At 35.8% G+C, this 15,301-nt stretch overlaps 1 protein-coding gene across 1 annotated transcript in view; it reads left to right on the top strand.

Annotated features, from left to right (window-relative positions):
* CDK14 (cyclin dependent kinase 14) overlaps positions 1-15,301 on the top strand; it is a 534,565-nt gene that overhangs the window by 131,765 nt on the left and 387,499 nt on the right. The window contains exons 3-4 of the mRNA XM_057732871.1: positions 1,969-2,214; positions 14,800-14,894. Of these exons, the coding sequence (XP_057588854.1) occupies positions 1,969-2,214; positions 14,800-14,894 (341 nt within the window). The remainder of the gene's footprint in view (positions 1-1,968; positions 2,215-14,799; positions 14,895-15,301) is intronic.

Raw genomic sequence — 15,301 nt, forward strand, 5'->3', positions numbered from 1 at the left:
TTATAAATTTTCCTGTAGCTAAAGTACTATTTAAGCTATATCTGCCATTTTCATATTCTGTTTTACTGTTTTCATTTAGCCCAAGATGCTTTCTAATTACCCTTTTGTATGTTTACTTTCCAAATATTAGCTGTCTTACTTATCTTTCAAAGTACTTTTTCCCTCTGGCTCCTTTTTTAAGATATTCTCTTTATCACTGGTTTTAAGCAGTTTGACTTTGATGTGCCTACATGTTCTTTTCTTTGTATTTCTTGTGTTTGGGGTTCAGGGACTCTTCAGGTTCATGTGTTTAAATGCTATAGTTATAATTCGGTTCCTCAGTGGTGTGGGTGGTTTCATATCCATATCACATCTGTTACCTCCTGCTTTCACATCTGTAAGAGGAACATGTGAACTCTTAAAAATGAGTGCATCTAATCTTGTGATAAATTGTTAGTTTTTGATTGCGAGTGGGGGACTCTGCCTTAAGTCTTTGAAAGATATCTTCAGCAATTTTGTGGTATGCTAAAAATTGTGATATCCTTCTTGTTTGATTTAATTAAAATTCAACCTGTGCTTAGTAGTTGAGACACACTCAGGACAGCTTAATATTTAATTGAAATTTTTTTGTTTGTTTCAGAAACTTGAAAGAGCTTAATTTGTTATACATACTTTCCCACTTTAGTGTTTTCAAAAATTACATAAGTCAGACATGTTTATTATCCAATTCAAACAATATACAGGTATGTAAAAATAAGTGCTCTCACCCTTTATCCATTCAATTCTACATATCTAGTGGTATGTTATGTTAACACTTTGGTGTGTTTCCTTCTATACCTTTCTCTGTGCTCATACATACACATACAAATATTTATATCTCTGTCTGTATGTATATTGGTATCTATCTATATCTATCCATACACATATATTTCTTTCCAATATGGGATCATCCTATACATATTACTCAGACACTTTATATGTTTACTTTAACAATATGGGATTTTCTTAGGTATCTTCTGTTTTCCTGCCTTCTTAAATAAGGATATGGAAACTTTTCACAAGAAGCAAAAAAAAGCTTTAAAAGCAATTTCAGAGTTATCTTTTCTCTAAATAGCACAGTGAAGTTACCTTGCTTTATAGGCAAGCTAGAGGCCATAAACTTACTTAAAAAGAAAAAAAAGTCTGCAGAATATAGGGAGAATGAAAGAGTTAGAACATAAAGTGGGAAACAAGGAGCAAAAGTCAGAGAGACTAAAATAAAATGGGAGTGGGGCAGACTATGCAGGAAGAGAATGAGTGAAATTGAGAAGGAAATCGGGGTTTAGTGGAGTAATGTAAACAAAATGTTGAAAGAATGTTATTCTACGTTTTCCTTTTACGGTATTTTTTCCTTTTCATCCGTTAGTTTTGGCATTAGAAAAACATTGTTTTCAACTTTTAGTATCTCTAAGCTTTAGCCTTTTTATATATGCTCTTTTTGGAGATGAACTCAAGATGGGAATAGATTTTAAACATATATTCAAGCATGAAAGTTTTGAAGAACATAATGATTTTTCTCTTGCTGTGTTAGCTGCTTCCCTGATGGCCCACCAGTTAAAATGCCCATTAATTTAGTTCAACTGTTTTTTTTTTTTAATTAAGGCAAGTTATCCAACTTTTAATGATTCAGAAGCAGTCCCACTTGTAGTCAGGTGGTCAAATATGTGACAGAGTTCAAGAACCACCTTAGGGCACTAGCAGTCTAGGCCTTAAGCTTCCTGTTTTCGGGAGAGCATTTTCAGCGTCAGCCCTGAGCGAGTATAAGCAGAATGATCATGAGGGACTTTTCATATTGAGGTTTAATAAGCTGGTGTAGCTTTTAAAATGTTGCCTTTCGGGGTATTTCCTGTAATCAAAATTGGCATGCTTTCTAGGACAACAAATCAGCATGTGTAGTGATATTAAAGTTTCCGCGGAGAGGTTGAGTTTAATTTCTTTTTTTACCCCCAGATATGTGTCACAAAGATGTCTACACGGAACTGCCCGGGAATGGACTCAGTGATCAAACCCCTGGACACAATTCCTGAGGATAAAAAAGTCAGGGTTCAGAGGACACAGAGCACTTTTGACCCATTTGAGAAACCAACTAATCAAGTAAAGAGGGTGCATTCTGAGAACAATGCTTGCATTAACTTTAAGACCTCCTCCACCGGCAAAGAGTCTCCTAAAGTTCGGCGGCACTCCAGCCCCAGTTCGGTAAGTGCAGTCTTCTCACTTATCAGTGGGCGAGCAGAACAAGTATCCCTCTTATAATAGTGGCACGCTGTGCGGGAGGACAGCAGGTGGCTTTATCAGTGCATTATTATGCATTCTCTCCTTAGGTGGTTTACTGTTTTTGGAAGAAAGATTGCAGGCGTGCATAAGTGCCAGCTATATGCAGACTCTTTATTCATAAGCAGCCAGTAAGCAAGTGAGAAATGATTTAATTTATTTTTGGAAAAATTATTTTTTTCTAGTTGTTTCCAGTTAGAGGAATTTATAATTAAAAATCCTTTGATATTTCAAATGCTTGGAGAGGATTTTTGAACTTTACTGTGTTTGCGGACAGTAAGGATAGTTTTGAATTTGGCAGATTCACAAAGAATTTCATCTCAGAATACATGTTAAAATGTGTTCACTTGTCTTATTTTAATTTGGATTTCATTGTCAATATTCTAAAAATTAAGAGCTAGGCATTGGAATTGATCTTAAAGAGAAATTGTATTCATCACAATGAAATTTTCTAAACTCAAACTATATCAAAGCAAGTCTTGCCTTTGGACCCAAGGAGGTATACAGTTCTGAGGTGATTGCTGCTTTTTGACTATAAAAGTTTTCCTGAAACTTATATTTCCAAGACGGGCCTGCATTTGAGATTGTAAAAACAAAACTTATGACCTTTTGAAATTAGGTAACTTTCAAATTTAGCCCACACTTAAGAACTTTTTGACATAGATGGTCTAAGAGTTTAAAGGGTAAGAGAAGAATGCTAAGAGAATGTTGATTCTGTCATCTTGCTAAGAAACATATTCCATTTCACAAATTTTAAATATTAAATTCCACGAGGGCCAAAACAGAGCAAGAAATGTCAGCTGCCAGGAGAATATTGACACTTCAATTCAGTTAAAGTGTATGATATCCCACAAATCTTGTGTAACAATTTTTTGTTAATGAAGTGAAATAAATATTGTTATTGCAACATTTGTGAGCAGAATTGATTATCTGGCTTTCCCCAAATTGGCCCCCATAATCTAGTCTATGATTGCAGGGTAGTGTCCATCTAGGTCACAGATGCAACACAAACTCCTGGGAGAACTTTTAGATTTAGTATCATTTAGAAGAAATGAAAAGAATCGTTGAGAATGATCAATCTTCTGTTATGGAAAGAGAATTATATATATTTTACTATATAGTTATCTTAATATTATTATTACATGTCAACCTACATGATATATAGAAATTGGCACTTGAGATATTGCAATGAGGCATACTTATACTAAAAAATTATTCACTGTTTGTGTGAAAATCTGATTTAAGTAGTTATCCTATATTTTATCCGTAGTCCTAGTTTTTATCCACTGGTACATTATGTCTGTTGTTACTCAAATTGTTCCTGCTTTGGTCATTGGGAGCTCTTTAAGGTTGGCCTCCGTGTCCTTTTGAGATGTCTTCATCCCTTTGCTTTTTGAGCACTTTCTTACTTTCTTGTCCTACAAGTTGTTCTTGGCTCACATGGTGTTTTTCCAGCCCCAGACCTACAATCAGCCATTTCTCCAAAGAGCCCTGTTTCCTTTTATTGAAGAATGGTATTTAGAAACCAAGATTGGGTGCTGGGTGTGCTTGCTGCTACTAGGGGTCATGTAGCTTTAAAATTCAGTGTGTGCATCACAGTATAAATAATAACAGTGGGATTTTGATATTTTTAATTTTTAATAAGGAATTAATTAAAATACTTGTCAAGGAAAGTTGAGACTTGTCTGATGCATTCTGTATTTCTATTTATTTATTTATTTTTACTTTGTATTTTATACTGGCGTATAGGTGATTAACAATGTTGTGTTAGTTTTAGGTACACAGCAAAGTGATTCAGTTATACATATACATGTATCTATTTTTCAAATTCTTCTCCTATTTAGGTTGTTACATAATATTGAGCAGAGTTCCCTGTGCTATACAGTAGGTCCTTGTTGGTTATCCATTTTAAATATAGCAGTGTGTACATGTCAAATAGGAGAGGGCTCAGGGAGGATGGCAGTGGCATAGGTTTGTGAAACCCCTCTCATTATTAGAACAACTAGTGCAGTAAAACCAAAACCAATGGATAACATCAACAACAAATATAGGTGACGAGGTTTCTCCATGAACCTCAAAATAGGAGTGAGGGGAACAAACCGTGAACAATTTTAAGAACCATGTGGTATCAGAAAGTGTGAGGGAAGAAGCTCAGGGAAGGCCAGGGGAATAGAGTCTACTCTCAGAGCCAGGAAACCCCAAAATTGCCATCAGGTATATACTGGCGGCTCATTGAGCCATTCTTAGGACAGCAACAGCACCTGGGAGGGACTTTGGTGGCACCTGTGAGTCGATGAGTGCATGGAGACCATGGGGTATCTGCTGGTCATTCTCCTGTGACTTTTCTAGAATATCAGATTGAAGCACCTTTTCAGGACAAAGCCCTATACTGAGTAGAAAGTGCTGGAGTAGACTTCTGCACAGGAGAGGGTCAATAGGGGAAAAGGGAAAGAGAAAGTCCAGAAAGAAGTGTTGAAGCAAAACAAATAGGGAAATCTCAATGTGTGTGAGAGTGTCATTTTTTTTTTCCCACTTCATGAAAACAGAGAAAAGAACTTTATTCCATAAAGCTAGAAAAGCTGTCTTGGCCATACCCCTCTCAAACTGCTGAAAAATTCATTTTACTCAAAAATAACCAATAGAAAAATTATTGGTTGAATCCCATACAAAACTATATGAAAAGAGAGAGAGAGAGAGAAAGAGTGAGGAGTAGAATAACATCTCTACAGATGGTGAAAGCAAGCTAGAAGGGGGCAAAATTATTGTTATTGCAAATTTATGATGATATATCTGGAAAACCCAAAAGAATCAGTGGAAATACTATAAACAGTGAGAGAAGTTAGCCAAATTGCAGGTTATAACATTAATATACAAAATCCAATAGATACCATTATAAAAACAAATAAGAATTAGTGTTGAAAATTGGCAAATAAAGCAAATGACTAAACGTTTATTTTCAGTGATTTCTATATGAAATTTGCCTCATGGTAATCTAGTCACTGATGAAGGGGAATTTCTCTTTTAGAAGTAATCCCACTAATAAATCAAGAAAGAATAATAGATTTAGGAATCACCATTTGGCAGCCCCTGAAGAATTAATACATCTAGGCAGTGATTATTAATACCTGCCAACATCATCATAAGAGGAATGGCTAGATGGTATGATGTCCTCTTGGGAGCATATGATGACCACTAACAGAATTAAGCCTGAATCTGAGCAAGCTTCTAGATGTAACTCGTTGAGTTACAGGGTACAGAGGAACACACCAAGACAGGATTTTCTCAGCTATAGTCCAATCCCCAAGTATATTTCCCCTACTTTTTGGCTTTAAATTTTATACAGTATTTACAATCTTAAGATGATGTAAATACTGTTCTTAGTGAGGCCACATAGTGTACTATGATTAACTTTCTTTCCTTGCACAACTTTTTGATTGTCCTAGTTGTAATTGCCTCTTTTCATTTGTGCATAATTAATACAATTAATTAATAGAATTTTAATCACAAATTGAGGCCCCAAACTATTTGATGAAACTAGAAAACTCCTTTGAAATAAATCAGAATCAAGTAATCTGTCAGTTTTTCTTCCCCCTGAGATTGTCCGCGTGATTCTCCATTGTCTTAATCCATTCTGGACTGGTTGATCTCCAAATTGCTGTCAGGAGACGTCCCTTCATTCCTCCAAAGCTGACTGACCAATCTAGTTTTTAGGATATGTAAGCCTAGCTGCTGTTTGTTTCCTGAGATGATCAAGAAGGGGCTCAGTGCCTTTTTTGTGCTTCATTTTTGTTCCGTCTGACACTTCATCCTGGTTTTCATCATGCTTGGTGTCCTAGTTCTGAGCCTCTCAGGTTCAACCTCTTCAGAGAATAAACCTCTGCTGGAATCAGGGATGGGCAGACACCTGACTGGGAGAGTCTGAGGGAAAGGACCTGTTCCTTAAATTTACTCTAACTAATCATTTTGCTTTAGCGTCTCCTTGAAGTTCAACTTCCAATTCTTGAATGTTTCTAGGATTCTGAAGTATGAATTGACTTAGTTCTTATTGGTTTCCTCTTTTGGTCATGTCCTTGTCAGTGACCTCCTGTCCATCGTTTCCCAACTCAAAATTTTTGTTTGTATCTTATCTTCAATCTTCTTCTTATTCATTCTATTTGCCCTTTGGAATTATAACTTTACTGTCATTTTAGTACAGATTGGTAAGGGGGAGAGATAAATACTTGTGTTCAAGCCACCATGTTTAACTGGAAATGTCCACAGTTTCTCTCCTATTATATTAACTTCCTTTAGATTCTTTTTCCTCAGAGTTTCTTACTGGATTTACCCTTTTCTGATCCACCCTGGGATGTATTTTTTATATATCAGGGTGCTTATATCATTTTGTGTGGAAACTGCTTTGCTTTCTTTTCATTTTGGGAGCTCTTGCTTCCATTCAGTATGCCCTGGAAAAAGGTCTTTGCTCTTTCCTGCTCAAGCTGGAAATAGTTTCTTTTTCTCTTTTAGCATGATGCCACAGTATTCTGTTTTATTCTGAGCCCTTTCTGCCTACTGCCTTTTTGTTCTCTCCTCTGTTGCAGTGGGAGGGGGAATTTTATCATACTCTTTTTCATGAAAAGACTGTTTTCCTTTGTATTCCTCATTGGGTGGAAAATGGAGGTGGTTACACTTCTGGTGCAACACCATTTTGCATCCTGTCCAACAGTCTATGGGTTTGATCCTTTCATACTCAGTGTCATGAGAGTTTTATGACATAGGTTTTGTTATTTTTAAAGATTTTTTTTTAAAGGCTGATAAGCATCAAAGGAAACCCTTTACCTAAGGACCATCTGGCTTAATGTTACATCTTTATTTTATTGTTATTTCTTTGAAAGTATTTGTTATCTTGAATAGGCTCCAAAAGTACAGTTGAGAAGGAGAGAGAAAGTGAGTAGCAGTGTGGCAATCCAGCCCCTATTTTGGTGAGGAAAGCAGGATAGCTACTCTTGGTTCTTGGAAATACTGTGGTAGAAACTATTATACAGTATCGCATCTTCCCAACTGTGTATACATGTTTCTGCTGTTCACATACTGGTCATTGTCTATGTGAGGAGTTATGACTGAAATGAAGGAACCAGGAGTGCCTTGGCCTCAGTGACATCACATTCATCTGGACTTCCTGATTTTGTCCAGATGGTGGCACTTTAAAATTCAGGCAGAATGTAAAGAATGTGCTTTTATTTAAATTGGTATATTTCAAGAGGTATTTGACAGATTTTATTTGTTTCAGTTGATTTTTTAATAGCTTATTTATTTTATTTTATTTTTTAAAAATTTATTGGCTGCATTGGGTCTTCATTGCTATGCACAGGGTTTCTCTAGTTGTGACAAGTGAGAACTACTCTATGTTGTGGTGCGAGGGCTTCTCAGTGTGGTGGCTTCTCTTGACGCAGAGCATGGCCTCTAGGTGCACAGGCTTCAGTAGTTGTGGCACACAGGCTCAGTAGTCATGGTTTGCGGGCTCTAGAGCACAGGCTCAGGAGTTGTGGCACACAGGCTTAGGTGTTCCACAGCATGTGGGATCTTCCAGGACCAGTGCTCGAACCCATGTCCGCTGCATTAGCAGGCAGATTCTTAACCACTGCACCACCAGGGAAGTCCCTGTTTCAGTTGATTTTTGAGTGCCTGCTCTTCCTGGGCCTAGATCCTGGGTTGTATTTAACACTGTCAGTGACAGGACAAACTTTTGCCCCCCTTTTCCTACCACCTCCTCCAACTCAGCTATGCCCTTCAGTAGCTAGAACTATTGGCAGTGCTGTAGGAGACTGCCTGTCTTGCTGGCCCAATTTAGAAGGGATTTCATTGGGCTGTGCTATCGTAAGCTGAGCTTAAAGAATATATTTTCAGAAATTCATGTTTAGATTAAGGTCCTCTATACATTCTGTAAATCTCTCCAAATTTGCCTCCCTTCCTCACCAAAAAAATCTGCATCCCATGACAGGCAGGCTCAAATTGGAGAGAGGGAAGAAGGTGCAAACTTGAAAATGAGAGTCCCGCTTCAGTCCTCAGATGCTCCTCCTTGGGGATCTCATTTTCTCATGGCCTCCTTCTTGTGGGGACTAGCCCCCTTGTCAGGTTGTTAGCATGTGTGGTAGTTGAGTCTATCCCTCTGTCTAGCATCTAGATCTATTTTGTAACCAAGTTACCCATCAACTGTGAATTATCTCAATGTGGCTGTGTTTAAAAGGCTTAGAAATGCAGGATGATAAGAGCCTGTTGTGAAGATCAAAGGCAGAAGAAAAATTAGCCAAGGAACCTTTGACTTCAAAAATCCATGTTGTTTAATGAGGTCAGGTAGTTCTGATTGAATCCTTCCCACCTTACCCTCACACCCACTCTCACAATTATTAGTATAATGTGATAGAGCAGTGATTCTTACTTGTGGTTTTCCTGCAATTCAGGGGGTCATCAACAATCTTAAGTAAGGGGTTACTTATGAAGGTTTAAAGTAAATTTTCAATGAATTCAGTCTAAAACTGTGGACATTGTTATAACCATATTATGGTATCATTATAGTGATAATGATACTATATCAGTAAAAAACCCCATCCTTGTTTCTAGGAATGGGGTTTCAGTGGATGATAGACTTAAGCATGATTTAATATCTCCTCCATTGAGTGGGTGGAGAAGTTAGGTCTCCATGGGCAGAGTAAAGAAAATAAGTTCTCAATTTCAATCAACTTGGTTTGAATTGTAGCTCTTCAATTAGCTGTAGGATCTTAGATGAGTTACTTTATTTCTCCAGTCTTAAATTCTTCAGGTTGGTTTTATTAGGAATACTAATAGAACCCACCTCAGGATGGTGTTATAGGGATTAAATTTAGGGGATGTATTTAAAGTGATAGACTCAAAGCATGGAAGACAATAGACACTTGATACTGGCTGGTTGCTTTTGTTGATTGTACAAACAATGAACTAGAGCAAGCAAGGGCCGGAGTGTCTCCTTCAGGGCTGGGTGGCAAACAGCCTTCAGCTGGAATATTATCTTGACTTTTTCATTATCCATGCCAATGTTCCCCTCCACTGGTCCAGACAATTGACAGTTCTCTGTATCTTTATTCTGTTAAAAAAAAAAATTATTAACATTATCTCATTAAATTCTATGTCTCTATGCAGTCAGTGTCTGTTAATAATTGCTGATTAGCCTTCTGTATTTCCATTTCTCTAAAGTGCTGAGATTATCTCAAACTTGCAGTCAAAGTGGGGAAGTGATAAGCAGAGAATAGTGGCTCCATAAAGCTATTTCCCATCCATGCATGCACCTGACATCAAAGAGCCAAAGATAATGTTAGGGTTGACTACCTATTGGCTTCATCTAGCATCTTCAGTTAAATGTGATGATTTAATAAAGTTACAAGAAAAAAAGAAGGCAAACCAAAGGCCTGAACTTTAATTATCAAACAAAATAGGACCACTCCTTCTGAATTCTTCTTAGTTTGCTCATTTGATTGGAAGGATTTTATTGTTGACCTCTTTAAACACTTGGTATTTGGGTTCCTTATTTATATGCATGATAATTACAGATCAGAACACTTCTGTGTACTTAAAATAGGAGATGAACTTTAAAACAATCTAACTCTTAAAGCTCAGACTGTCTCATAGACACGTCCTATTCCATAGACCCATTCTTTCGTCGACTGGAATAACTTTTAGAGAGGCATTATGTATGTGTGGTTCTGCTTATTTTACAGATCTGTAAATTACAGTATATTTCCACAATGTGTGCATATCAGTTTCACAGGGCAAATCACATTGACTTTTTCCACTAAATGTGGCAAAATATTAATTTTCTGCCATCACATTGTTAACAGAACATACTTTAACCATGGCAGTTAATGCCTCCAAATCCATTCAATTAGATGCCATTAGCATCTCTTTATTTTTCTTGTGGGTAAATGGGATGTATCCTAAAAAGAGAGTATTTTCCTTGTTTATCTAATTTCCTCAATTCAGTTTCTTCAAGTAGTAAGTTTAATATGGTCTATGTCTTAAAGTGATTACATAATCTTGTATAAGGCAGTTTATGAAGAGTGAAATATATCATTTTTAGAAAATTACTTGTGCCTTTCCAGGAAGAGAAAATAATAACTGCCTATTCTATTACCAATTTTGTGTGACTGTGTCTTATCGTTGCTTTAAATACACATTAGCAGTTTATCTTCTAATAGGACTAAAGAGGTAATTTTCTGCTGCTTCTTTTTTTCTTTAACTTAGATTGAATTTATTCTTAAAGGAGCACAAAAGCAAACATACAGACTTCTCATTATGATTTTAAATAATTTAGAGTGGAACTGTGAACACAATATTTTCCCCATTGAAGATCATTTTATACTGAAGTTTAATATAGGTTTTAAAATTTCTATTTAAAACTTGGGCTCAGGAGGGTGATGGTAAAGTGCGACATTCGCAAGCTGTTTCTTGGTGATGAAAAATGCATGAGAACATAACCCACACAGGACTAGTCAGGCGCTTTTGAATGTAATTTTCCATTAAGTTTTACTTGATTCAACTCCATACATGGTTGGTACTTTACAAGTTTCTTAAGAAAAGACTAGGTAGTCCATTGTCTATTAATTCCTTCCTATAATGTCTTTTGTTGTTCCTTTTCTAGCTGCAGTTAAATGTCTAAATCATAATACTTTCAACCTTTCTTCTTTTCTAGTATGTGCACAATTATTTAAATTTTCTTTTCTGTATTGATTTAGCTGCACCCCATGGGTCTTAAAATGACATGTCCTCAGTGCCACATACTTATTTATGAATGTTCGATTTTGATTTTCTTTTTAACCCATATGCCTAGACTGTTTAGTATTCCTCTTATTCATAATTTCCAATTTATTGCATTGTGTTCAGAAAAAGTAACTTGAAATGTTGCAGTTTTGAATATTGGGATTTTTTTTTTGGTGACCTAATCTATGCTCATTTTTTGTGAATGTTAAATGTGTCCTTGAAAAGAATATTTATTAATATGTGTATTAGGTTAAAATGTTAATTCTAATATTCAAGCCCATGTATCTCTTACTTATTGGTCATTTGCTTGCTCTGTTGATGTCTAAATAATGTATGTTTATCTTCCATTATCACTGTGGATTTGACAATTTCTCATTTTATTGCTACCAGCAGTTATTTCATACAGTACAAAACTATGTTGTTTGGCTCATACTGGTTTATGATTATTAAATTTCTTGGTGGATTTTAATAGGCTGTACTAATTTAATCTATTTGCTGTTTTGTGAATTCCTTTTTGTCTGCCGTCAATATTGCTATAATGCTTGATTTTGCAAAAATACTTCTTTTTTGCTGTGTTTTCCTTTTATTTTCAGATTACACTTTTGTCAGTATTTTTTGTCTCTTCTCAGTAGCATATTGCTAGATTTTCTTTGTCTTTCCAATATGAGAACTTTCTATTAATAGAGAAATTTTAAAATTAAGCATTGTAAGCGTTGGTATGTTTGCACTTAACTTCCTTATTTTGTGATTTTCTACTTTATATGCTTTCTTATTGAGTATGCCTCTTCTCTAACTCCCGCATTCTTTACCCTCTTCCCCCTTCTTCCGTGCACTTTTCTCTTCCATTCTTTTCCTCTTTAATTTGTTTGGGACTTTCACATCTTATTTATTCTAGTAATTACCTTTTAAGTATTAAGAAATATACTAGAACTTATGCATGTGAAGTTAATCAGTATCTGTGGTCTGTCCTTAACAATCCAATAAATCCCAACATGCTTTTACTTCTCTTTTTCTACTGTTTTTTGCCTTCCTGCACTTCACCCATCTCTCCAACCTCATCTAATATTGAGATAAAATGGAATTTTACATCTATTCTTTTTTCTGTGGGTGATGAAATTGCAACATTTCCATCTCAATTGAGGAACTATTGACCCAAAGCCATTTTCCCTTTTCATTTTAAGAATATTGCTTAGTTGTCTTTTTTCAGCCATTGTTGTGTATAAAAATATTATGCTTGTTGAATAATTTTTCTGTTTCGGTGTAACCTCTCCCTAGAGTTTTCTGGGAAAATTCTTGTCAGACATTGAACTTACTACTTTTTCACCTATGTGCATTCTTTTTTTTTTTTTTTTTTAAGATTTATTTATTTATTTATTCATTCATTCATTCATTTTTGGCTGCATTGGGTCTTTGTTGCTGCGCACAGGCTTTCTCTAGTTGTGGCGAGCAGGTGCTACTCTTCATTGTTGCTCGAGCTTCTCAGTACAGTGGCTTCTCTTGTTGCGGAGCATGGGCTCTAGGCGTGTGGGCTCAGTAGTTGTGGCTCGCATGCTCTGGAGTGCAGGCTCAGTAGTTGTGGCTCATGGGCTTAGTTGCTCCATGGCATGTGGAATCTTCTTGGAGCAGGGATTGAACCCGTGTCTCCTGCATTGTAGGTTGATTCTTAAGCACTGTGCCACCAGGGAAGTCCCTCCTATGTGCACTCTTTTAGTCACTGCCCATGCGTGTTTTATTTCACTGATGAAATATTTAATCTCTAAGTCTCTGTTTCTTTTCAAAGGATGTAATATCTTCTTAAATCTATCTTAAGATACTGGTTATTTTTATTCAAAGTTATTATTACTTTTGCAGTGTCAACTCTCTTATCAGGGTTTAACTTATTTGCCCATTGAATTTTATACTTTTCTTTCAAGGTGTTGGTATTCCTGAAATGATTTGTGATTTTTGGTTGTATACTCATTTTTGTATTTTAGAATTGCTGTCAGCTTATGCTGTTTTCTGTAAATTGTTTCTAGTGATCGTGTGAGAGAGGCAGGGATTATAGTTCGGGGATGGGAGATGCCATCCTTTCTCTGGGTATTGGCCACTTCAGTCCTTGCTCTACCCTTCTAGCCTGAATACCCGCATTCTCAGCTATCTCCTCTGCATGTGTTCCTGCAATTTGCTTGGGAAGACATCACGTGTTCAGCTGTGTGCGTTAGTGTCATATTTACCTAGAGACTCCTGCTTCTTTTATCTCTACTAGTCTTACCCTACATGTTAGGGCTTTAAATTCCCCCATTCTTTTCTCTGAAGTTTTGATTCTGATTACTTTTCATCTTTTAGAATTCCTCAAAATATCCGATTAGATATTGACACTTTTTTTTTGTTTCCCATTCCTAATTCTAATTTATTATTTTTGAAAAACATCTTCTCAGTCACTGTGTGGCAATTTGGAGGGGAAGGAGGGAAGCAGCATTGCTCAATTTGCCACATAGAATCCTTATAAACCGTGGGAGTCAGATTCTTTGCGGATAGGTTGTGTTTTTTCATAAGTGGTATAAGAGCTCAGGGTCAAGCATAGTATACTATAAACTTTCTGCAAAGAAGTTCTTTCCTTAAGCTTCTAAAATTGGTTTCTTACAGAGCACCACAATCATTAGTAACTTTTTATCAGTTATAAATGTACTTATAACTGTGATTACATAATCCCTTAAAAATGTTATTAATTCCTTATATAATTATCATTTTTAACATTTTTTGATATTATCTTTTTGTAGTGACATTAAAATAGTAGGTAATTTGTCCTCATGGAGGACAACACTCCCTTTTTCTAGCTCTCTGGTGAAAGTTGGGGTGGGAGTTGAGCACAGCAAGAGTGATGAGACCACTTGCTCTTAGCACTTCTGTGGTTGTGATGGGATGTGCAGTTTCCTAAGGAAGAGTGATTTTGTTGCAGCTAAACCTTCAGGATTGGTGTATTAGACATGAGAGTTTCTTTTGTGTTAATTAGTGTTATCTGAAGGTCTTTGATTATTTGTTTGCATTATTGCTAAAAGGTATCAGAGGAGTAACTTTATATGACTGAATTTTATACAGCCATGATTTACAGTAGGGGTCAGGTAGTAAATATTTTCAGCTTTGTTGGCTATATCATCTCTGTTGCAACTAAAATTCTGTTGTAGCTTGCGAGTCATAAGACAAAATGTAAATGAATTAATGGACACTAAAACTTGATTTTCATTTAATTTTCACATGCTATGAAATTTTATTCTTCCTTAGGTGTCCCCCCCCCCCATTAAAAAATATAGAAACCTTTCTAAGTTTATGGGATATACAAAAATAGGTGGTGGGCTGGATCTTCCAGCCCCTAATTTAGAAGACTATATAATAACAGGGAAAATATTCATAATATATTGAGTGAAAGAAAGCAGGTTGCAAAACACTACTATAGTGTAATCCCACTTATGTTAAAAAGCACTCATCAGTATACAGATAGCACTAGAAGAAGAAATATCAAAATATTAATGGTGGTTCCCTGTTGGTGATTAGATTATGGGTAAATTTAAACTTTACACTGTGTTCATTTGTATTTTCTGAGTTTTGTACCCTGAATATTATGTTGTTTTTAAAAATAAACATTCTTATGTCAGAAAAAAGTTATTTAGAAACTGACAGAGAATCTACATTTTCAGCAAAATTGGGTTATTTATTGTTAATTAGTTTGATACAATCTGTTTTGTTTACCCTCTGCTTCATTTTTAGCCAACAAGTCCCAAATTTGGAAAAGCTGACTCATATGAAAAACTGGAAAAACTAGGGGAAGGATCTTATGCTACAGTGTACAAAGGGAAAAGCAAGTAAGTTCATTAATTTTTGAATATTTCACATGTAAAGTATACCTGCTCTCTTAGTGCTAAGTAACAGTATATTTAAATAATTTTCATTTAATATACAATAGACTTTCCTCCCTCAGGTTTTCTGTTGTTATCGTTGTCATTGTTTTAACAAGTGTAGAAGTCGGTAGAATTGGTTTTCTCCATGAGCAAACAGTTTTGCAGACTTGTCCAATTGATCTTTTCTGTCCTATTCTTCTTCCAACTTTTTCTGTTTCTGTCATTGGAACCCTTGAATGAGAATTCCTTTCCAAGTGAATGATATGATTAATTTCTCATGGAGTTTTAGCATTGGCTTAAGAATAAGAGTACTGATTTGACAAAGCCAAATGTATTGGCCATTCTTGACATCTTTTTAAATTGAGCTTTTA

The sequence above is a fragment of the Hippopotamus amphibius genome, chromosome 4 (genome assembly GCF_030028045.1).
Source record: "Hippopotamus amphibius kiboko isolate mHipAmp2 chromosome 4, mHipAmp2.hap2, whole genome shotgun sequence".
In the NCBI taxonomy this organism is placed as follows: Eukaryota; Metazoa; Chordata; class Mammalia; order Artiodactyla; family Hippopotamidae; genus Hippopotamus; species Hippopotamus amphibius.